We start from the raw sequence: 24,098 nt of genomic DNA on the forward strand, positions 1-24,098 counted from the left end.
TGAAAGCACAGTTACTTTGAAACCAAGACTTTTTTTGAAATGCATTACTTTTTAATGTTCTTTTAATAGAAAAAATTTCTATGGTTTAGGATGGCATTTCTGGAAAGATATAAATGCATTAAGAGCAGCCCAGTGGTTGAATGGGGTATAGAAAACCAAGATCAGACTCCATGTCTGACATTATGCTAAGGTGACTGTTCCACATTCCAGGTGAGTGAATAACATTAGGCCCAAAATGGCATAATCCATGTTCTTGAGCCCTCATTTAATATTTTGAAATAACTACATCAGTTTTATTTCACAGAAAAGATGCTTGAAAACCGCAGTTTATCAAAACTGAACGTGTTTCTTCCTAACCCAAAAAACGAGCATCATCATTGCACAGCAAACATGACACTAATATTAAAATGAAATCTAAGCTCTAAAAAATGCTTTGGAAGAAAAAGCAAAAGGTTTTTTTAAAAACTGGAAAGTTTAAAATAAATTCATGCTTTAGAGCCTTGTCGTTATTTAGTCAGTATCTGAACCCCTAAAAATTAACTTGTAAAGTTTAGAGTTCTGTTTGGAGCTATGACAAGGTTGAAACATATTATTTCTTTTAGTAAGGTCTTCTGAAAAGAGAAAGATGGGAAAGCAATTTGGAACCCTGAAAAGTTCCTAAATATTCTTCTCTATACCCACTCTCTCCCCTCACAAAAAAAGAAAAAGAAAAAAGACAATAGGAAAACCTCTGAACAGCAAGTCTATGTGCAGAAGGACCAAACAGCAGGTTTACAAGCTGTAGAAAGTGAGAGATTTGTGTTACCAGTTTTTCTGCTGCTTTCTTTCCAAAAACATCAGCAATAAGCAAATCTTTAACTGAGTGTGTGATTTCCTCACAGGACACAGGGATTATATGGACTTGGCTATAGTTTATTTTGCTGTCTAGATAAAACATTAATTTCAATTATTTCTGTATGCAAATATTTCCAAGTCCATCTCCTGGTGTGTTGCATGCTAATGACAATGTTACAAATCATAGAATCATTCAGTGGCAAGTGTTGGAAGGGACTTCAAAGATCTTGTTCCAGCAGCCCTACATGAGCAGGGACACCTCCCACCAGACCAGGTTGCTCAAGGCCCCATCTGTCCTGGCCTTCAACACTTCCAGGGAGGGGGCAGCCATGATCTCCCTAGGCAACCCATGCCAGTGTCTCACCATCCTCACAGGAAAGGATTTTTTCCTAATGTCTAACCCCTTCCTGTAGCTATACATCTGTGCAAAAAGCCCTAGCCCAGCTTTCTTATAGATCCCCATCAGATATTTGAAAGCCACCCTATGGTCACCTTGGAGCCTTTTCTTGTCCAGGCTGAGCAACCCCACCTTCCTCAGCCTGTCTTCATAGAGGAGGTTCCTCAGTGTGCTAATCATTTTTGTGGTTCTCCTCTGGACACACTCAAGGAGCTCTATGTCCTTATGCTGGGGACTCCAGAACTGGACACAGAGCATGCATAACCCCCTTCATCCTGCTGCAACTGCTTCCTGAGCATACTGCCAATTTAGTGGGATAGCATTCCAAAATGAGAATGTTCTCTCCCACTAGTTTGAGCTATGTGAAGATGATACCTTTATAGCCCAGTGTCATGACAGGAATTGTAGTAGTTTTCCCACACTGGCTGTGACACATCTGAGATTCTTACTGGTGCATGAAAATCAGATATGCATTTTTACAGAATCACAGACTAGTAATGGTTGGAAAGGACCTCTGAGATACTGAGTACAGCTATACACACACAACACCCCCCCACAACAAAAAACAACCCCCCAGACAAACACCACATACACTCCACCAAATAACACCCCAAAAAATATCCAACCCTAGTATTTTGGCTACTAGAACATGCCCTGAAGTGCCACATCTATACATTTCTTAAATACCTCTAGAGATGATGACTCAACCACCTTCCTGGGCAGGCTGTCCTGATGCACAATGGCTTCCAGCTCATCCTGTTTGTTGCCCATGCTACACGTTCATTAGTGTAGATGCACTTGAGCTGGGCTACTGATTTCACCTCCATCCTTGGCCCTTTATCCATAAGCTCATCACTGGTGGGCATGCTTTTTGGCTGTTGCTCGTGTGTCTCACTATGGTCTTAACCTGTCAAAGCTTAACTTCCACTGTTCCCCTATCTCCATACTCCTTGTCTCCTGTTCCTTTGGTTTTTGGGGTTTTTTTGTTTGTTTGTTTGTTTTTTGTATTGAGTTTTACTTTTAAGGCATTTTCTGTGAGTAAGATTCCAATTTACCCAGTGTAAATCCTGGACTTCATACCAATACATATTCATTATCGGACTTGATAGTTACAGCATTTGAAATCCCCATGGATCAATACAGATAAACAGGCATTGTCATCCTTCACACAAATGCTCTTTTATCTTTTCTCATGCTTTACCTGCTACAATCCCTATTCCCTTCTTCACAGCTTTTCTCCTTTAAGCCAGACATGCTATTCATCCCACAGCCCACTGCCTGCTCACCAGTTTGCATTGTGTTCTGCTGTCCTACCTTGTCTTGGATCCAGATACTTTTTTTGGCAGCCTTAGAATCAGTGGGAATTCATTAAATGGGTTCAAACACTGTTCTGTGTGTAATCCAGGAGATCTGCTGCAGCATGCTGTCAGCTGTCAGTGTTAGCACAGGGCTAAGTGGGTGGAAATGCAGTCAGCCAATTTATGTGATTTGGTGGCACCTTCTATTTTTAATGGTATTGGACTGGACTGGGGTCAGAAGTAGTGCTCACGACCTCCTCAGAAATGGCACACATCACAGGCTGTGAGGGTCAGCAGAAGCTGATAAATTTTTCACTCACAAGGCTAAGAGTCACAAGTGGCTGGAAACAAGGAAAGCTGAGATGCCACTTGTCCTGTTCTGTTAATTTTTCATATGTGTTGACAGCTGTCATGGTCTGAGACAGGACAGTGGTGTTCATGGTCCCTTGGGCTGACCCAATAGCCGTGCTGTGCTTCTGTGGCTATATTGGATCAGATCCAATTAGAAAAATAGCCTTTCTTCATTTGTAAAAAAATAGAAATACAAAGAAATTGTGTTTTCTTGGCAGCATTCCTTCCGTGACTGATCCAAAAGGGTAGTTGCTTGTTAACAGGTTCTTCATGCATAGACATAAGATTTAAGGTAATGAACTGAACACTTTAAAGGACAAGACATGCTTCCCTATATTCTAATTCACATAGAATATTCAGATACATTAATTGGGATAGTTGCTGAAGTAAAGAAAGTCCCTGTGTATTCTTATAGAAAGTAATAAATAGGCTTCAGAGAAGAGTAAAGGCGTTTTCACTACTCTTCCCACATTTCTGCAGCTGGCAGTGGTGTCTGTGGAACATGTAGTCTGAACATTATTCATCTTTCCCATGGGGATTGTTAGAAGTGCATTAGGACTCTCTGACTTTGCTTACAAATCAAGATCAATTTCTTAGACTAAATGAAGAAAAATTGTTGAGTTACCAGATACAGTCCACTGTAGTAGCTGCTTTATAATGAGCTTTGAGACACCCCATAATGCAGTCTATTGTTGCAAGTACCTTTTGTACGCTCACTGCCTACCTTTTATGAGGTAATTGGAATTTAATGTGCTACAGCTTTGAAATGTATGAAGCCAAACCCTTAATGTGGGAAGCTTCTGGGATTAAACAGTTTTGCAATGAGAAATCTTAAATGTATTTTGACTAATTTCATTCAAGGTTCACCTGCAGCGTTTTTACATAAATGAATCTCTTCATTTTATGGGCCTTACCACTCTAATTAAAGTTGTCATTGTTTCATTTTACATTTCAGTCCTGAACATTTGTAGTACAGCCATAACATTTTTACTTAGTAATTAATTTATTGTTATAAAATGTCAGCCGCTGATTAGAATTTTAGAAAGAAAATTTTTTAAAGTGTGATCACAGGTTTGGCTGGCTGATGTTAACCCCATCACTGATGAACCAATAGGTGTCCCTGCTCATTAAATAGATCAATGCATCAGAAAAGGATCATTGGCCTGATGGGTGTGAGCTGAGGCCCTTATATCTACACTTAATGCATTCTGAGGTTTTCACTTGGACTGATTTTTTTTTTTCCTTCAGGCTCAATGCTTCCACTGTATGTGATCTGGAAGGCCACATACAACTGATCTGGATCCTCATATGCCCATAGGAGTTTTTCTTGACTTCTTCAGCCCAGTTATGGCTTTAATTTCTTCCATTAAATTTAATTTAACAGGGCTCTAGTTCATTCAGAACAAAGATACTTTTTATAGCCATACATAGTAGGGTACAACTGGGGAATTTGCTTCAAAATGGCTCTGCTTTTGAGATAAAGCCACCATAGAAAGTATGTTCATTTTACTTTTCTGCCCTTTGCTGAGGTGATCCTTTCGCTTGTCAACATGGATATTGAATGTACCACTGCCAAAATAGTTCCTGTAAAAGGGTTTATTTTGACAGTCACACACATGAATTGTAACCGTGATCATCTGTGATGAGGAGAAGACCAATGCCAAAATAATGTGACTACTTCAATGTATGACTGCAGTATATCAGCAGAACTGATAGTGATTCCTGAAGGATGTCTGTCTAAAAAAGTCATGTTACTTTTCCCGCTGTCAAGACTGCACTTATTTGCTATGCAGGGTGTACTCAATACTGCAAAGTATGTTTTTAGACATAGATCATAATGTTACTATTTAAAAAAAAAATCTAATATGATATCGTAAATAAATTTGTTCAACACAGTTGCTTCACTCTCCACTTTCATGTCTAGTAAGTAGCTTAACACGTGATCTTATCTCCTGATTTGATAAAACCTGCCAAAACAGGATTTGGATTTCATGACACCCCAGATGTTTTCCAGAAATGCAGGTTTCAGGAACTATACTGACAGCTTCCTTGATGATTAGAGGAGACCAGATGGTTTCTAAGATTGCACAGCCTTTAGTCATCCCAAGTTCACCTGTATCAGGTCTGGAGTCTACAGATTCCCTGTTCATATGAGGAAGTTTTAGGACTCAACTGTCCCTGCTGTACTCCCAGATTCTTAGGCCTATCTGAGATCCCAGAATCTGCCAAGTTGGAAGGGACTCATCAGGATCATCAAGTCCAACTCCTGTCCCTGCATAGGGCATCCCCAGAATCACATCATGTGCCCAAAATAGTCATCTAAATGTTTCTTGAACATTTAGCAGGCTTGGTGCTGACAGCTTCCCTGGGGAGCTTGTTCCATTGCTCAACTGCCCTGTGCGTGAAAAACGTTTTCCTGATATCTAGCCTAGACCTCCTCTGATTCAGCTTCCTCCCATTTCCCTGAGTCCTGTCTTCAGTCACAGGAGTGAAGAAATCATCTTCCCTCGTGAGAAAGCTCTATACTGCAATGATGTCACCCCTCAGCCTCCTTTACTCCAAACTGAGCAATCCAAGTGACCTCAGACACTTCTTATTAATCATCCATTCCAGACCCTCGAGGTGAGGCAGAGCAGACTGGGACCTGTAGCGGGAGGAGCCATTCTTGCTCCTGATGCTCGACGAGCTGCTGGTCTCTTCCAGGACTCCAGCCACCACACAGCGCTTCCAGGGTAGAAGTGTAGCAGGAAGAGCCTTTCTTGCTCCAGAGGCTCGACAAGCTGCTGGCCTCTCCATGCCTCGCACCAGAGTGAGCTGAGGTTTTTTCTGTGGGTGTGTGTTCCACCTTTATTGGCCCCCTGGCCTTGCTCATGCCCAATAGGGGCCTGTCCTAATCAGGCACAGGTGGACTCACACCCACTCACTGGCAATTCGAGGCACCTGGTTGACAATGTCTCTCTACATTTCCCCCCCCCTTTTTTTTTTTTAACACTGATTACAGGATACAAACATTTTACAAACATTTTAACACAATTTAACACGATTTTTACTAACATTTACACTTCTTCAGGCCCCGCGGGACACTCAGCTAAGAGCATCGAGGGGGCACTGAGGGGCAGTACAGAACACACTTATACAGGATTTAGACATAGACATACAGGATTTTTACACACAAAAATTTTTTTTTTACACAAAAATACACTTACGACTTACGGGATTTAACCCTAGCTTAGGCAACCGTTCAATGTCAGCCCAGGCACTTTTTCACAAAGTCTCTGTTCTTTCTCCCTCCTGTATCTGCTCTTCTCTTGGCTTCCTCTGCTCAGGGGCTTCCAAAGAGAGAATCCTTATCTTGGCTTCCCTTTGCTCAGGGGTTTCCAAAGAGATTTCTGGTTCCTCATGGGTTTCTGGTTCCTCCGTGGGATTCCATACTTTATACTTTACTTTAATTAATTTATTTTTTTTTCTTCTGGTTCCTCCGTGGGATTCCATACCATGGGATTCCATCCTCCTGGCTTCCTTCTGCTCAGGGGCTTCCAAAGAGAGAATCCTTATCTTGGCTTCCCTCTGTTCAGGGGTTTCCAAACCAAAGAGCTTGCTGGTCATACCTTTCAGGGAGAGTGTTAGCCCAGGCATTTTTTCAAATCGGGGATAATGTTCCTGTTGCCAGCTTCTCACACTGCCGCTTCTTTATGTTGCCCGCATTCTCCACCAAATGTAGCGGGAGGAGCCATTCTTGCTCCTGATGCTCGACGAGCTGCTGGTCTCTTCCAGGACTCCAGCCACCACACAGCGCTTCCAGGGTAGAAGTGTAGTGGGAAGAGCCCTTCTTGCTCCAGAGGCTCGACGAGCTGCTGACCTCTCCATGCCTCGCACCAGAGTGAGCTGAGGTTTTTTCTGTGGGTGTGTGTCCCACCTTTATTGGCCCCCTGGCCTTGCTCATGCCCAATAGGGGCCTGTCCTAATCAGGCACAGGTGGACTCACACCCACTCACTGGCAATTCGAGGCACCTGGTTGACAATGTCTCTCTACAGGGACCTCCTTTGAGCGGCTGCTGACACTGTGCTTGAAGTACCCTATGACACAGTCAAGTTCAGGATCAGTTAAGGGTCGATCCTTATTGCAGTCATGGTCCTCCAGTTCTGGGCTTTGAGACCCTCTTGGTCCATCATCAGTGTTGAAAACAGAGGCAAAGAATGCTTTAAATACCTCTGCTTTGTCTATATCCCTGTTGGTGAGGTGACTGTCCTTGTCCTGTAAATGTTTCTACACTGCTTTTTGCCGTATTTGAAAAAATCTTTTTATTGTCCCCCACAGTTCTGGCCAGTTTCAGCTCCAGTTGAGTTTTAGGTGCTCAAATTTTCTCTGTACAGTGTTTATCAATGTATTCTTCCCATGTCACTTCCCAGCTTCCACGAAGCATACACCCTCCTTTTTCACCTGATTTGCAGAAGCAGATCTGTCTCCAGCCAAGCTGGTCCTCTACCTTGTCTGCTTGACTTCAGAAATTTGGGGATTTCCTATTTCTGTGGCCATAGGAGGTGATGTTTAAAGAGTGAACAGCATTCATGAACCCCAGCATCTGCAATAATATTTTCCCAAGGGACTTGACTCAGAAGCACCCCAAACAGCCTGAATTCTTCTCTTCTCATGTCCAGTGTTGAAGTTTTGCTGGCAGTTTTCCTCTTGTCAACAGAGATTTTGAACTCAATTGCCTCATGGTCACTGTGGTTGAGACAACCCCTGATCTCCACTTCATTCATGAGATCCTCTCTGTGGACAAGGAACAGATCAAGGAGGGCATTCTTCTGAATTGACTGTCTTATGACCTGTTCCATAAAGCTGTCATCCAGATGGCTTAGAAATCTTCTGGTCCGGGCTGCACTTGCTGTATGTTGTTCCCAGTTGATCTCTGGCAAGTTAAATCCCCCATAAGGACAAGGGCAGTTTACTTAGAAGCGTCCCTTAATTCCTCAAAGAATAGGTTATTGGAATCCTCATCCTGATGAGGTCTACAGTATATTCCCACAAAACATCCACATTATTTATTTGTCCCTTAATTCTTACCCAGAGATTCTCAACTGTGCCATTGCCAGCTGTGAGCTCCATACACTCCAGCCCTTCCATTATGTACAAAGCCACTCTGCTGCCTCTTCTGCTGTGTCTGTCTCTGCTGAAGAGTGTGTACCCACCCAAGAGGGTGCTCCAACCACATGACTCATCCATCCCACCAGGTTATGCCAATAATGCCAAATCTCTGTGGCTGAGCCGGGCCTTCAAGCTCATCTTTACTCCTCCTGCTGCATGTGTTGGTGTAGAAACACCTCAGGTGCGCTGCATTGTGGCCAACACCTTGCAAAGCAGAAGGAGGGATCTCAGTAGTGCTTATTTCCTCAAGTTTTGTCAAATCATCTCATTTTTCACCATTAGCAGCTCTGGTTTAATTCCCTGTTTTTTCAGCAGTCATTTAAAAACTTCACATGGATCACTATTTTGTAATTAGTTGCCCTTAAATGCAGTATTAGAACTTAAAAAGACATACAGGTATTAAAGGACTCTGTCCATTTTCCTGTCAATTTCCTTACGATGTACTTTCAAGTATTTTACTAATGACTGAAAGAGAAGACCTATATGTTGTATCTTAGCACTCTTGCCTCAGAATTCTGTCCCTGCCATTAGTACAGTCTGTTTAGGCTTCAAAAAGCTGGATATTCAGTTATGTGTTGTGTTGTTGTGTCCCCATCTGCCATACATCTTCAACATTAACACCTTGCAGATATTTGTAGATTATTATCTTGTTCTCTCTATTGAGTAATACTTAGCCAAGCCATGAATATTTACAGTTTTTTAGTTTTTCCCCTTAAACAAATCTTTTCACAGATCTGAACAGATTGTTGATCTTTTCAGAAATGACTCCTGTTGACAGTACCTTGGTTTTAACTTAATATTCTTGCTGCAGTTGAACTAGAATCTTGTAGCAAGGAAATATTTAGAGTGTCACATGATGTTCATGGCCCCAGATTACTTTTTTTAATGTGACCAGATTGCTTGTTAGCTCAAGTTCACTTTGGTCTTCACTTAGGAGGATTTACACAGAATTTTCCAATTTTCTTTCTTGAGTTGTATGTTTTTAGTTTGGAGTATATTCTAGATGCATTCAGTTTGTGTGTTCATTTAACCTCAAATGTGTGTTGCTTATTGCAGCTCAGTAACAAAAACTGTAAATACAATTTGGCATAAATTATTTTTGTTTATTAGGTTCAAATACAAATGGGATAAAGTTCAGGCATATTTTATGCACTTTATTTCATTTATCCACTTAATTTCAACTCAGCTAAATACAAATAGAAAGGATTAAATTGACATGATTTAATCTTCACAAAACCACAACCAGAGTCTGAAATATCTAATGACTTATTTTTGTCCATCTGCTTTTCCTTAATTTATTAGGACTAAAAAATAGACTTTGAAGCAATAATATTAAGAATAATTACCTTCCTTTTTTTCTTCTGTGGAAAGTGATAGCTATATTTAGCTTACCATTGTCATCTCTGTTGTTTATTGATTTTAAAAGAACTATTATTTTATTAGTAAAGATTGGTAGCTAATTGTTTTCTCATCTTGGCTGCATGCTCTCAGTAGACGACCTTCTAAATAAATACCTTGTAGAAAAAGTCCATATTAATGACAGTAATTTTAATGTTCATTTTAAAAAAACCCATTAATATAAAGATCAATTTCCATTAATTCTTTTTTTCCTCTGTTTTCCTAGTGTGAGGAGAACACTTTGTTTCAGATGATTCAAATGGTTGCTGCTTCTTTCTACATTTCTCACATTGATTTGGATATATATTATCGGATGAAAATTTTTTTTTAAAGACAGATGTGTTTTTTTGTTTGTTTAGCAATTTAAAGGAGAAGGATTGTTGAGTTGGGTGCTCTTTGTGGAAGAAGAATTTGTCTGGTTTACTCCTGTTTTTCAATTACACAGATGACATTTATGTAGGGCATGAAAAATATAAGGCATCAGAGAATAAAGGCACTCTTTCCTCCCATGTATTTGGGAGGAAAGGAGTGAGGAATAGAACTAAAAGTAGCAGATTTTTCAGGTACAAAAGTTGAGCCCAGAGGGATAGCTTTGGGTGAAGAAGCTGACTGGAAAAGTTCCAAATAAAGCACCATCCGACAAGAGCAACAGCAGGAAAGAAGCAGGTTATGATAGCACTGGATAAGCAAAAGCCAGGGCCAGGCATCTGTGTCCTTTAGCTGCCAAATTCACCCAATTAGTGGCATTAAAGGTTGACTGGGCAGCAGTGACAAACTATGAAGTTACAATATGCCATGGTATCATCTGCTACTGCATCCAAAACTGAATTAGTATTTAATTTGGCTAGTGATTTTCAAAAGAACATGCAAGGATAATTGAGGCTTTGTTCTTTCTCACAGTAACAAAAGTACAAATATGCTTTCATTTGTGTGTATATTTTTATGGCTTGTAGAAAAATAAAGTATTTGACAAAAGCTTGTGAAGATGGACAGAGATCATCTCAACTAAGCATATTAAGATGTTTTTATTTTTGTATTTGCAAAATGCATGATATATTAAAAAGGATCACATGATTATGATCTTTCAAAGAATGCACAAGCTAAAAACAAATGTATGTGTTCCCATGCTTTTTTCTTCATCAATATGTCTCTGAGGGGTAGATGAGTGTGAGACACAGAGGGAGAGGTCACTGAGTGAAGTAAAGTCATTGGACTCAGCACAGAAGCCTTTCCTTCCCATAAGTGATTCACCCTCATCTGAGAATAATTTCTCTTCATCTATTTGGATTTTATTGTAGTCTTGACATCATCAAGTCTTCATTTTTTAACTGCTTTGAAAATAAGGTTGAAATCCTTCTAGTCATGAAAACTGGAACATTCAAATTTATCCTAAATATTCTTAAAATTGAAGAGAGGTTAACAGTTTTATCTGAAGCAGTTGAGACAAATAGTAAAATAGTATCTCATTTCCATTAATGGTAAATCTCCCATGCAATAATAGCCAAGCATTACTTGCAGATTTGCAGCTTACGTTTAGGAAAACAAATGTTACATTTTACATGAGTTGTAATGTAATTTTTCATTGACTTCATTAACTATTTTATTTACAAATTTGAATTTTGATCCTAGATTTTTGGGGAAGGTAACAAGCTATACAGAATACTCTCTCAGTTCTGACGCTGGCTTTTTTTACAGCTGTTTTGTGGCATCAAGAAAGTTTGATTGATTTGCTGAAGTGCTGACTCTACATGAATCATGAGTGTCAATGCTTTGCTAAAGTCATCAGTTCAGTGTGAAGCAGCACCCTTTCTCTTTATGCTTATTCCCATTGTTGCATGAAGCAGTTTTTCTGAACTCAGTGGATTTGCCTGTCTGAAAACCTTAAAAAAAGTCATTATATGCAAATATGTGTTTTGATTTTCCTGAGAAGAAAATGAACTTTTCCTGCATAAATCTGAAGCACTCTGACAGTGAAGAACGACAGACAGTAAGAAGTGGTAATAAACCTCTTCCCAGTTATAGCTAAAGTGAGGGTTTAGGCTAGATATTGCTTCTAATAGTAAAACTGAAAGATTCTTCTACATCAATGGTTACTATAGCTTTTAGGGCTGTTGTGCAGTAGAACCTTTCCATTAGTTACAAGCTCTTCCCACAGCAGATGAACTGTGGATGAACTTTCATTTCATTTTGCAGTTTCAAAGATTGCAGGCTAGATTCAAAGGCCATTATTTTAAAGTATCTGAAGACATTTCAGCTCTACTACAAATAAAATTATATTCTGATGAGGTCTTGTCCATCAACACTTGTTTCTTTGATGATGTATGTACAGGAGGAGCATGGATCTATTTATTATATATGAAAATGTGTAAACTTTCCCTGCCTGGGGGTTGTATGAATCTCACTTAACTTCAGAAGTCTGTGCATGAGGTCTCCAGGCTACACTTACTATTAAGCATCCCTCTCTGTTCCATCAAGAGTAGCTGGACACCTTCAGGAGTGTTTGTTCCAGCCTTTTTCATGTGCCAATTTTGGAATATGAAGAATTGCAACTGTGAAGTTTGTTATCTCCTTTGTTTAAAAGGAGAAATCTAACTTAAATGAGCTGCCTAACTTCTAAGTGGTTGAAATTAGATGACATCTATCTCAAATGACTAAATTAGTAAAAATATCGAAGACTGTTTCTTAAGGTTAAAGCCCTTATGCCCAACTTTTTTTAGTATACTCATTTTTTGTTCACCTAAATATTTTGTGCATGTGTCATTAATCATTGTTAAAGCATCACAAAATCCATTCAGTATATGTCATATGATGGCACTGTGAGACAAAGATGTCCTCCTACACTAAGGATCAAACTGAACTTTCTGATGATTTTTTTTTGTTTTTGGATGTCATTGGAGAGGTGGCTGGAAAAACCTTCCACTGCTATGTGGGCTTGCTTGAATGATTAGCTCTTTTCTAAGTGCCTGAACACAGAGATTCACATAGTAATTAAATTCCTGCAGTGAAAATCACAATTCAAAGAAAACAATTAAAAAAAGTTTATTAAATGCTGTATCAGCAAGAAAATGCAGCATTTTATTGGTGAGGGAGAAGCAGCTTATGAAGCAGTACATTAAAATTAATGTCTCTTCTTTGTAATCTTAGGGGGATGGATATATTACTTCTTCTGTTCAGCCACTCTAGGCATTCTCATTTACTTGGTTTATACCCAACCTCCCTCAGTAAAAAATTTCATTTCAGATATTTTCTTACAGATGACCTAAACACTATTCTAATCTAGACCCTGAGTAATGCCATAGCAAATTCAAATGAGGACTCAAGACAGAATTTGGCCCCCAAAACACTGCCCCAGTATAAACTTTTCTGTGGTGCTAGAACTAATGAGCCCTCCAAGTAAATCTGAGTCTTAGCTTTGACTTTTGCTTCATTAATTCTACTTCATAATGCTGATGAAGACTCGCAAAGGTTCAAGTTTGTGTTTTTGTGGAGAAATATTCAGTAGAGGTGACTATGCCAAGACCATAGTCCATGGATGTACATATGTAACGTGCATCATTCTGGTATGATTTAATTTTATGTCTGTTACACAAACCACATGATTCTTTATCCAATAATTATTAGAAATTGATTTACTGATCGCAAGGAATTAAATTTTTGTTAATTTATTATGTTATTTTTCATTATCCTTGGATAATTTTCTGTCTTCTTCTTTAGACAAGCTGAATAAGTTTAAGTACATGAGTAAGAGATCTAGGAAGTTTTCATGAGAGAAAAGCAAAGTGTTCATTCCTCCAAATGTTTTTCAAATATGGGGGAAATTTATCCCTTAGTTTGGTTCTACAGAGCACCTTGTGAAATTCAAAGTGATCTAAATTTTCCTCTAAGCAGGTCTGTTCCTTGGCAACAATTCTGTAGTGAGCTGTACTGTCATATGTCCCTTTTCCATAAAGACACTATGATATTTATAAATCTAAGAATAAAGATAACCCACACGCTAAAGCATATGTCAGGACATAGCTGTCAGTCCTGTCAACTTGCAGTTCTTTGCAGGAGCAGAAAGGCACATTGACTCACCAGTGTGTGGCTCTGATTTTAGATCTCTGAGCTCTTTAGAATCTATTTTGCATTAATACACTTTGCAAATAAATGTCCCTGTGTAAGGCATATGTTGATATTCAGAGATAGGACTGTTGTAGAAGCTGCTTCAAAATATTAAAGCAGATAACGTCTCACAGAATTTGGCAGATCCTGTTTCAAAGGTTCTGCTGGTGCATCATGGTCTAAGAACTGAGATGATCTGGAAGAGATGACCTTCTGCTTTCTGAAGGGGACTACAACAACAGAAGGGAGAAGGTCCTTACCTAAGCACAATGTATCACTTGGCATATCCACGTGCCTAGAAATATAGAGCTGCTGCCTGTACCAGCCCTGCTACCAGCTCAGCGTGGTGTCTGGGGGCTCTGCCAGTCAGCCATAGTATTAAGGCTTGAAATGCCACCTGAGTGGGGGATTGCTTCTGCCTGTGGTTACTTTCCAAACTGTGTCACCTACTTCCCAGTCTTCCCTCACTTCTTCAGCTTGGGGTTTGTGTAAGGCAGTTCAGTGAAAATGAATATCAAGTCCTTCTGTATGCAATCAACCTGTGAGACAATCTGATCCTTCTCTTTGTAGGATGGGAGTATGAATTTCAGAGTGTGAGAACTGTTTGTTAAGGTCCTTCTCTCTGTGTGCAGTCAGAAGTATGTGTACAGCTACCACTCCTATGAAATATTATCATAGTTCATATTTGAGGAGGAGCTGTGAACAACAAACACTTTTCCTCTACAAAAAGAATTTCATTTGGCTCAGGACATCCCTTAACAAAAATTACTGGTTATGGAGAGAGAATTTTGAAAATTAGCATGTACTTTTACCCTATGCCTATCTGAAGATGGGTTACATATACCTTTGTTTTGAACTGGTCTGCACATGTGCTACAACATTGGCTTCTCTTCACTGGCAGACAAAATGAAAGGTACCCACAAACTCTTCTTTTTCCTTCTTTGCCTTTCCATACCATCCACAAAAAGCCTTTTCATTTCAACTCAGAAATCATTTTTCACTGCCGTGTCCTTATGCAATTCTTTATGCTGTTGCCTGTCAGGAAAGTTGTCTCTGATTGTCTCCTATCCCTTCTTCTGACTTAAGCATGGAATATACTTTTTAAAATAGCCCTTAAGCAAGACAGCAAATACTTTCCCACAGCACCATGTACATAGGAAGCTTGAAGAATAATTTTAAAAAAATCAAGCAGTTAATATTCTTTCAGGAATCATTACAGTTTGAACCATCATTTTGTGGTCTAATTAATAAAGGAAGTATTTTTAACTCTTGTCTCAAGTTTTTGAGACTCAATGTCTGAGCCTTTTTTCCTTGAAAGTTATATGGGGAAAGGAGGAGAGGGAAAGGAGGAGATGGAAAGGTGAAAGCCTTTGTTAGCAGGGTATCAAAAGAGAAAAAACTTGAGTTTTGAAAAAGCTTTGAACATAATGCAAGTAACTGGATTTGCTTATTGTGAAGTTGCTAACTAACAGAAAAGGCTATTAAGGAATAAATTAGAAGTTATGAAATTTATGCATGCCCTTGCATTGCTTTACTCTTTATAAAATATTTGTGTCTCTTCACCATAACACGAGCGTAGATGGGTTGTGAGTTTTCAACGTTGCATTTACTTTCCTCTCAGGTGAAATTTTGAAGGAAGAATACAGTTTTAGGTATGGTGCCTAAGAAGGCATTGGGACTATTGGAAGTGATGGAAACTGCACAGCAGGTGAAAACAAAGCAAAGCAAAACTACATAAAACAAACTCCAGGATTTTTTTTCAATAAGAAAGATAAATCCTGCTTTCGCAATGAGGAGGTGGGAAGTAGCAGCTCTTCAAAGATCCAATATGTCAGAAAAATATATTAACAGAATGTTCAGTTCAGGAAAAAAAATTAAAATGTTGAACATCCCTGTTTCTATTTGTTCTTTACTTTTCTTTCTTAGTCCATTCTGGGTTACCAGATCTAATTGGTAGCTCTCTATGCACATTTCCCCATCAGAAGATGATGACGTTAGCCCCAGTACTCATTATCTTTCCTTAGGAATCTTCTTGATCTCTCACTATTATACAGACCCACTAACCTTCCTGTCACTCAGGTATTAGCCAGCTCCCTATGCCTTATCGTGTAGGCAATATCTAAATACTGCTACTTTTTTTGTTTCTTTAATGGTGGAAGGTTCTTTTCTTTTCCACATATCTATGGCTTTTCTCTTGTCCTCTATCAATCAATGCAGGCTGCTTGTCTTCTATGCCTCAGACACTCACATAAGCTTTTGTCCACCTCACTATTGCCACAGCTGCTGCAAAGATCAAATTAATTAAACTCTCTTTCCCTGTCATTTTCCACCATAAATCTTTCTTTTGCAGCCAGTTCAAATTTTTCCTCTTTATCTGAAAGGCATCTCACAGGTCTCGTGCTCTTTTTCACATCTCTTCATGTTCCATTCCCTGTTGTGACTTCCCCTATTCTGCTCTAGAAAATCTTTTGCCTTGGTCCATCCCTTCATTGTTCCCTATGAGGTACATATGAGGCAGGGTATTTTGTTTGTTTCTTTGTGTTGGTTTTTTTCTTCCCCTTACATCTATCTTCTCTTTGTGATAGCTTCCAAAGCATTGTCTTTCCCTTTGTATGCATAATGACTCTGAACTTGTGGTCTTAGTTGTATGCTGCCTCTTTATCATTACCAAAATAACTAAGGGCAGATAAAAGGACAGTCAGCACAGATGAAGAACTCAGTATAAATACTGAATAGTTAATATATGCTATATATTATATGTTATGTGTTATGTATTATATACATTACACATATAATTAAAGGACATAAATTAATAAATATAGTTTTGATAGAAAAGTAATGCATCCAATGTGGCCACCTAGTTGGCATTTCATATGTTATTAATACTCTTTAATTGGAACTCTTCTGGGAACTCACTGATGAGAGTTCATATAAAATATAACTTGGAAACTAAAACAATACGTGTATATTTGTTATTAGTGCTCTAAGTCAAGTTCTCTAGGCAGATTTTTCTTTAGATGAAAAGTTAATATGAGAGGTTGTTGTTACACAATAAGTACCTTGTTGCTGACAGTCTGATCACACAATTTTTCTTCATAAAAACAAAAAAGCCTTAAACATTTAACACAACACTTTTCAATTTACTGGGGGAAAAAACAGAGTAACTTAACTGCAGATAAAATAAAACCTTGAAAAGATATTTTAATGAAAAGAATATTTCACTAAAAAGTAATATTTGACCAATATAATGGTTATTGTTAGAAGAACACACTAAAGAATACTTTGTGGCACAGCATTGGGGTTGGAGGCTTTTCCCTGTAGAGAACCATACAATGAAGCATAAGTGGAACTTTATTGCAAGCCATTTTTGCTGTAACTTCTTCTCGTTTTGGACATTTCTTTGGATGGTTTAATGAGAAAAGCTACATTAAGTTTCGTGCATTCAATGAAAACTTCAGGTTTTGACAATTTCATTAGTAGCTCTATGTAGTTTAGCCTGCGTAAGAGTATGTACCTTTTTTACTGGAGGATCATATATATCACAGATATTAGAGCACACAGAATCTTATGTACACAGCTAAACAAGGAGTTTTTGATTTTTTTCAAATCTCTTTAGATGCACACTATATTGAATGGAGAAGATGTTTTCTTTCTTATTTTGTTTTACTCCTTTTGGAAGTCAAGGAGTTCACAGAAGATAGAATCATATATTGTTTAGGTTGGAAGAGACCTTAAACACAATCTAGTACCAACCCCCCCTGCTACTTTCCACTAGAATACATTGCTCAAAGCCCCTTCCAACCTGGCCTTGAATTCTTCCAGGCAGGGGGCAGCCACAAGTCCTCTGGATAACCTGTTCCACTGTCTCACCATCCACAGAGGAAAGAATTTCTTCCTAATATTAAATGTAAATCTACCCTCTTTCAGTTTGATACTGTTCCCCCTCGTCCTATTGCTCCATGCCTTGTTAGGAAGTCCCTCCCCAGCTTTCCTGTAGGCCCTGTTCAAGTACTAAAAGGCCAACCAGCCCTTCTCTCAGCTTGTCTTCAGAGATGTCTTCTACCCCTCTCGATCATCTTTGTGGACCTCTTCTGGACTTCATGTCCTTCTTCTTGTGTGGAGGGCCCCAGAAATGGTAACATGTGGGGTCTCACAAGAGTGGAGCAGAGGAAGAGAATCACCTCATTTAACCTGCTGGCCGTGCTTCTTTTGAGTCAAACCTAGGATGTAGCTGCCTTTCTGGGCTGCAAGCACACATTGCTGGCTCATGTTGAGCTTTTCATCCATTGGAATCCCTAAGTCCTTTTACTCACAAAACCAGGACATTGTAAATAAGTTCTTTATTATTGATTGAAAGATGACAGCATACTTGCTGGTGCTTGAACAAGACTATCTGCTTCTAGTCTTTTGCTGAGGGCAGGTTCTGGCATCAGTACCATGCAACTCTCCTCTTGAGTGCCTGAGGACTTTTTTCACTGAAAATGAACAATGGAGTTTTAATGTATGTTGTGGCACAAAACAGAGTGGATATGATGAGTTTGTGTAGATGTTTACAGGCAAAGTAAGTTTGTGGGTACTTCCCAGCCCAATGGAATAGAGTACTTGAAGTATTTCAGTAGCTGCTTTATAAACACTAGTAAAGATCTGAAGACACAATTGAATTCCAGGGCTATTTATTCACAGATTTTTTTTTAAACCCATTCTGCAATTAACAGCATTTTTGTGAAAATGGAAGGCTTTATGTTGCCTGTAGGAACATGGTTAGTAATATCACACTGAATGCAGAACATGTTCTTAGGCTATGTATCAGCTTACTGTAAAGCAGATACAATGCTATACGCATTATCTGTGACTTATAAGAGTAAAAAAATTAAAAGGCTGCTTAGCTGCCTGGTAAAAGTCTTGGATCCATGGTAAGAACTATAGGCAGTGAAATAATGTGGCATCCCACAGGTTCACAGAGCTTCATTTACACCAAGGATATAAAATGGTGGCATTTGTCTTAACATCAGAAATGCTAGCAATGATTTTTTTATTTGCATTTCAATAAATATGTATTGTGTTATTAAAAAATAAGGATTTTCTGCCAAAAATCATAGTGTGATAACTGAGAATTAAGTTGAAAGGCATATTAAGTGTAGTGTTAGTTACTTATTCAGACCCCATCAGACCCTCTGTTTTAGTAGCTGCTATTAATTTTCTTCACATTATCTCATGTTTTGCAGCAGTCCCATTGCTATGAGTCAGAATATCATCAAAAGATATAAATATCTTCTTTTCATTTTTTAATGTTATAAAATTAACAAGAGAAAAAGACTTTCCAATTTGTAAAAATTACTTTCTTGGCAAACACAATTGGTTGTTACAATTTATTCTCTGATTATTCACACTGAAACAAACTTGTACTGTGACTCCAAGCTTTAGAGATCAACGTAATCACCGTATCTCAGACAATTATAAGGGGTGATTTCTGGAATAGCCACATGGTTTTCTTTTAATTTGCTGTGGATTTATTCCTTTTTATCTTGAAGGGGAATACAAGGTATTTTTACAGTTATTGGTGCCTTAATCATCAGCACCATCACTGTTGCAATATCTCAGCCTGACAAAGTGAGAAATACCTTAGACCCTGAGGAACTTTGCTATTCTTACTGCCAGTTTGAGAAAATTCAAGCCTTACGTTAAAGCCTGCGTTAAAAGTGGTGACAAAAATAACCCCCTATGATATATCTACTTGTGTAATTAGATAGCTGCTATGGAAGTAACTCTTGGTCATGCCATTCTATTCTGTTCATGATTCCTGATTTAGCTGTTCTGGTCTCCACCAAACATGCACAGATGAAAACAATTTTAATAAGAAGATGGTTTGGGGGGGTTTTTTTGTTTTTTGTTTTTTGTTTTTCTGTTTTGGTTTGTTTTTGTTAAATTTTTTGTGGTGTTTTGGTTTTTGTTGTTGTTATTTTTGTTTTTTACTGCATCTGATTTAAGCTAGAAGAATGGGAGAGCCTATTTTCTTCCACTTGGTTCTTTCTTTCATTTTTCTTTCTTTGAAACATTTGCTGAGACTACCTTTTAAATAAATGCTAATGATATTACTGTGGGTAGCCCAAGGGAGACAGACTGACATGGATCTCCTGTTTTCCCAGATGAGGATAGGCATCCACTCAGGATCAGTGCTGGCTGGTGTTGTCGGTGTACGAATGCCCCGTTATTGCCTCTTTGGGAACAACGTCACCCTTGCAAGCAAGTTTGAGTCAGGAAGTCACCCCCGCCGCATCAATGTCAGTCCAACCACATACCAGTAAGTCCTCTTAGCTTTTTTGAACTGATTTTATTTCTGCCTGTTTTGAGCTTGATCTTGTCTTCAATACATGAGCTACAACAGGAACTTGGCAGGCCACCAGGACAACTGGAAAGAGGTGTTGCATGCAGCTGTCCGTCTTTATTTGCCATCAGAACATGCAAAGAAGTCAGGCAGTGGAGGCAAGGAAGCACAAGAGGAGGGCCAATCATTTCTGCCTAAATATTTTGTTTGCAGAAGAAGTGGGGCATGTCTCCCATAGCACCATAAGTTTATGCACTATTAAAGCTTTAGACTGAGGATTTGGGTTCTACCTGCTGCACACAGTTTATGAAAAGAAACATATTCTGGGACATTCCCATTGGCTCAGAAGAAAGTCTTCAGTTTTGCCAGCAAGGCCAAGGTTTCAAAGAGTTTTTATGCTTTCTTGAAGACAAAATTTCTTATTTAGCACTGTAAAGAAACAGGATAGGAACATTTTCTTAATGTAAGAAAAAAAAAAGATTGAAAATGACAAAGCGTTTCCTTAAGCTTTTTGAAGAAATTACACAGAGAGAAAGCTTGATTAAATCTGGTTAGGAGGAACAGTTCCTAAATGAAAAAGTCTTTTCCTTATTCAAATTGGACAGCTTGGCTATTAGAATTTCTTCTGCTTGGATTACTACTGATGTACTCACTTTTTTTTGGCAGGAGATCTCAATCTGACTCTTTTTCTGACAATCTGTATCTGAAATAATTTTCTGAAGTGCCGTTTTGCTCTGATTCGAGACTGTTTCTCTGTGGTAAATCTTTATGCAATTGCTCAAACAATATTGCTTTTCTTTTTGTTGTTTGTTTTTTAGTTTTGTTTGTTTGTTGTTGGTTTGTTGTGGTTTTTTATTCTTATACAGAAAAATAAATATCAATATTTACTTTTTCCCCATGCATCTGTAACCTGAAGTTTTAAATTGAATTCCTCCATTCAAGAATTGAAGTGTCTGATATGCTAAAGTATAAATCAGTCAAAAGTTAAAGTTTCAAAGGAATTAAAGCTTGTGAATAAAAACACCCATTCCCTTAAGTTCAGATTTACAGAATGGAGCAAATGTAGCTGATTGAACAAGAGACAGAAGAACTGAATAGACTTTGGATCATAAGGTGCACAGAGGCAGGTTCATACACTTGTCTGGTAGCTTGCAAGAGAAACACAGATCCAGCCTAACCCATACCCTGCTATGGGGTATGGAAAATCCTTTCAATTAAATAAAAAGAAACTTGGTATATACATAGGAAACTGCTGTTTGGAACTTGATGTCACCTGAATACAAATTGTCCTTGGAACCTTCCAGGTGCAATGTTTGTGTGGCTTTTATTCCTGGTCTTCTGTTGGACAGGAGAAATGCTCTAAGGCACTGTTCGAAAAAGGGAACACAATTTGTTCACCAAGTTTGTTCTGGTTTTGAAAACTTATGCAGTAGCAGGGCCTTTGGTGTTAATTTTATAGAAATAAAGGTAAGTGATTTTAGCAAAATGCAACCAAGGACTTGAACAAATCATATACAGGGATGTTCTACAACCTGAGAATGTCTCTGAGGTATTCTGAAAGTGCAGTCCATACATTGTCAGAAGAGAGATCTTCATATTTCACAGACACAGTTTGGGGGTGTGATTCCAATCAGGTTTATGGTGTTTCTTGAGTTTGTGTCCCTGAGAGCAGAAATTTGGAGCTAGAAAGTTTCATAGTACACATAAATACAGTTAGAAATCTAGGTATTGAGTGTTTGTGGGACCAGTAGTGGACAAAATTTTTCTTGGTATGCTGAAGCAAGGGTCCCTTTCATTATGCCAGTGCCATTTCTGTTGGTTTTTTTTATCAGAGTGATATGGCATCTTTTCTGTGAGATAATTGATTTGGTGTCATTGTTCAACAACCCAATCTAACTGAAGATGTCCTTGTTCATTGCAAGGTTGTTGGTCCAGATGGCCCATAAAGATCCTTCTAACCCAAACCATTCTAAAATTCTAGGATTCTATGTTTTCTTTTCATTGCATTACTGGTAAAAAGCACGTTCTGAAAGACAGTTTGGGGGATTACATATGGAACTTGCTAGAAATCTATGTTTTTATGCTGCCCCTTATCTGACTCCCAGTACATTGTAGCACAGAGAAGACAGCTTCTATTTGTCTGTGTCTCACATCTGACTGCTGTACCATAACAAGAAAAATTTGGGTAACCTGGCTTTGGAGAGCATTCTTAACAGGACCTAGCCAGCATAATGTGAATCAGATTTTCTCACTTTTTACATATTCCAGGTTGTATCAAAAAGGGGGCTACATTTTTTTTCCACTTCCTTTTAATCATTGAAATTCACTAGGAAGGGATTATTTGTTTTGGGATGGCCAAAATTTCACCTTACATGATCATCATGACTGGGCTTATCTTCCACCAATTTGAAAAATTAGTCTGTTGATCTAAAAAAGGAGGATAGTAGAAAACTTGGTGATGATGTAGTAATGCTAGAACACCAAATTGTAAGCTAAAATGCACCAAAATATTAAATTATCAGTATTGGTTATCTGCACAGTTGTACTATGTAAAAAGTGTGCTGCTATGTGCTGAACAAATTCAGTGCTCAATTCACAGAATCCCAGAATCACACAGAATCCCAGGATATTAGGGATTGGAAGGAAGCTTAGAAGATCACCAAGTCCAATCCCCTGCCAGAGCTGGATCACCTCCTGTAGGTCACAGGAATGCATCCAGATGTATTTTGAATGTCTCCACAGAAGGAGACTCCACAACCTCATGGGCAGCCTTTGCCAGTGCTCTATCTCCCTCAAGGTGAAAAAGCTTTTCCTTGTGTTTATACGGAACCTCCTGTGCTCCAGCTTGTACCTCTTACCCCTCATTCTCCTCTCTTCCAAGCTGAAGAGCCTCAGCTTCCTCAGCCTTTCCTCATAAGAGAGATGTTCTGCTTCCTTCATCATCTTGGTTGCTCTGTGCTGGACTCTTACAAGCAGTTCCTGCTCCATCTTGAACTGAGGGGCCCAGAACTGGACACAATATTCCAGATGTGGCCTCACCAGTGAAAGATTCAGAGAAGTTCAAGTGCCAGTAATAGGCCAGACATATGGTTGCGGGTAAGGGGAGTAGAAATACCAAGAAAAATTATGTTTGAATGAGAGGCAGTTATCACTGAAGATGAATAGCTAAAAGTTATGATGAAAAGGCTGGGAACTAGTTATTTTATGTGCTTCAGAAATTATTTGAGAAAATAAAATGAAGGTTCATGGGACCACTTAAAAAGCTGTTTCAAGCCAGACCTTCTGGCATTGTTGATTACATGAGGACAGAGAAGAAGTCAAGAAATAATTGCTGAAACAGTTGCCAGGAGAGAGTGCAATTACAAAATACTCCATGGCTATTTATTCAGAGCTTTTGAAGGTTATCTAGGACATTTGAACACGATATATTAGTATTATTAAAACCAACAAGTAGTGGTTTGATACATCTGTACATAGCTTTTCATAAATATAATTTGCATGATTATATAATTTGCTGTGTACAAATAAAATGATTCATCCCAAACTGAAATGCCCTTATAGCTGACCTTAAGTTTTATCAAATGCCTCTATTTGATCATACTGTGTCACTGTGTACTCAGTTAATATTTGCATTATCTAAGAAGCAGTGTTTTCCAAAGTAGATAATTCTGCAATCAGTATAAAAATAAACAGAATTTTCAATTAATTAACACTATTAGCATTTGTCACTTAATGTTTGTTTCTAGCATACCCCCTGATGAAAATTGTGATACAAGTTTTGCATTAACGAGCCATGCTGATATTGGAAAGATAACTAATAATCATCAGCTTTCATCTTACAGTAAAGATTGTGCATTAGAAAGCATCATCAGAATTCAAATTATAATTACACTTCAGAATGCCTATTACTGATTTTGGAGTCTTCCTTGAGACCCCACAATCTGCCTAGGTAAGACTCAGGCTAAATGTGTAAATATAAGATATGGTGTTACCCGGCAGCAGTAGCAACCTGGGGCAGCTTTGCTCTGGTTGCACCTGCCTGGGCAGAGCTCTGAAGCATGAAACAGCACCAAGGTGGCCTCTGAATCTGCTGGGGGTAAGAACTCAGTTCTGTTTAAAGTATCTTTTTCTCTTGACTCAGGGGGGTCTTTTGACTGAAGGATTACAGAGCTCCATTTCATTTGCTTTCTATCTCTGAGTGTTGTAAAATGAAGGCACTGGAACATCACTAATACAGCTTCCAGT

At 38.7% G+C, this 24,098-nt stretch overlaps 1 protein-coding gene across 1 annotated transcript in view; it reads left to right on the forward strand.

Moving 5' to 3' along the window:
* The window catches only part of GUCY1A2 (guanylate cyclase 1 soluble subunit alpha 2), a 139,710-nt gene that overhangs the window by 111,912 nt on the left and 3,700 nt on the right, over positions 1-24,098 (forward strand). Inside the window, exon 7 of the mRNA XM_030469462.1 lies at positions 19,675-19,829. Within this exon, the coding sequence (XP_030325322.1) occupies positions 19,675-19,829 (155 nt within the window). The remainder of the gene's footprint in view (positions 1-19,674; positions 19,830-24,098) is intronic.

This window comes from Calypte anna, chromosome 1 (assembly GCF_003957555.1).
Source record: "Calypte anna isolate BGI_N300 chromosome 1, bCalAnn1_v1.p, whole genome shotgun sequence".
Classification (NCBI taxonomy): domain Eukaryota; kingdom Metazoa; phylum Chordata; class Aves; order Apodiformes; family Trochilidae; genus Calypte; species Calypte anna.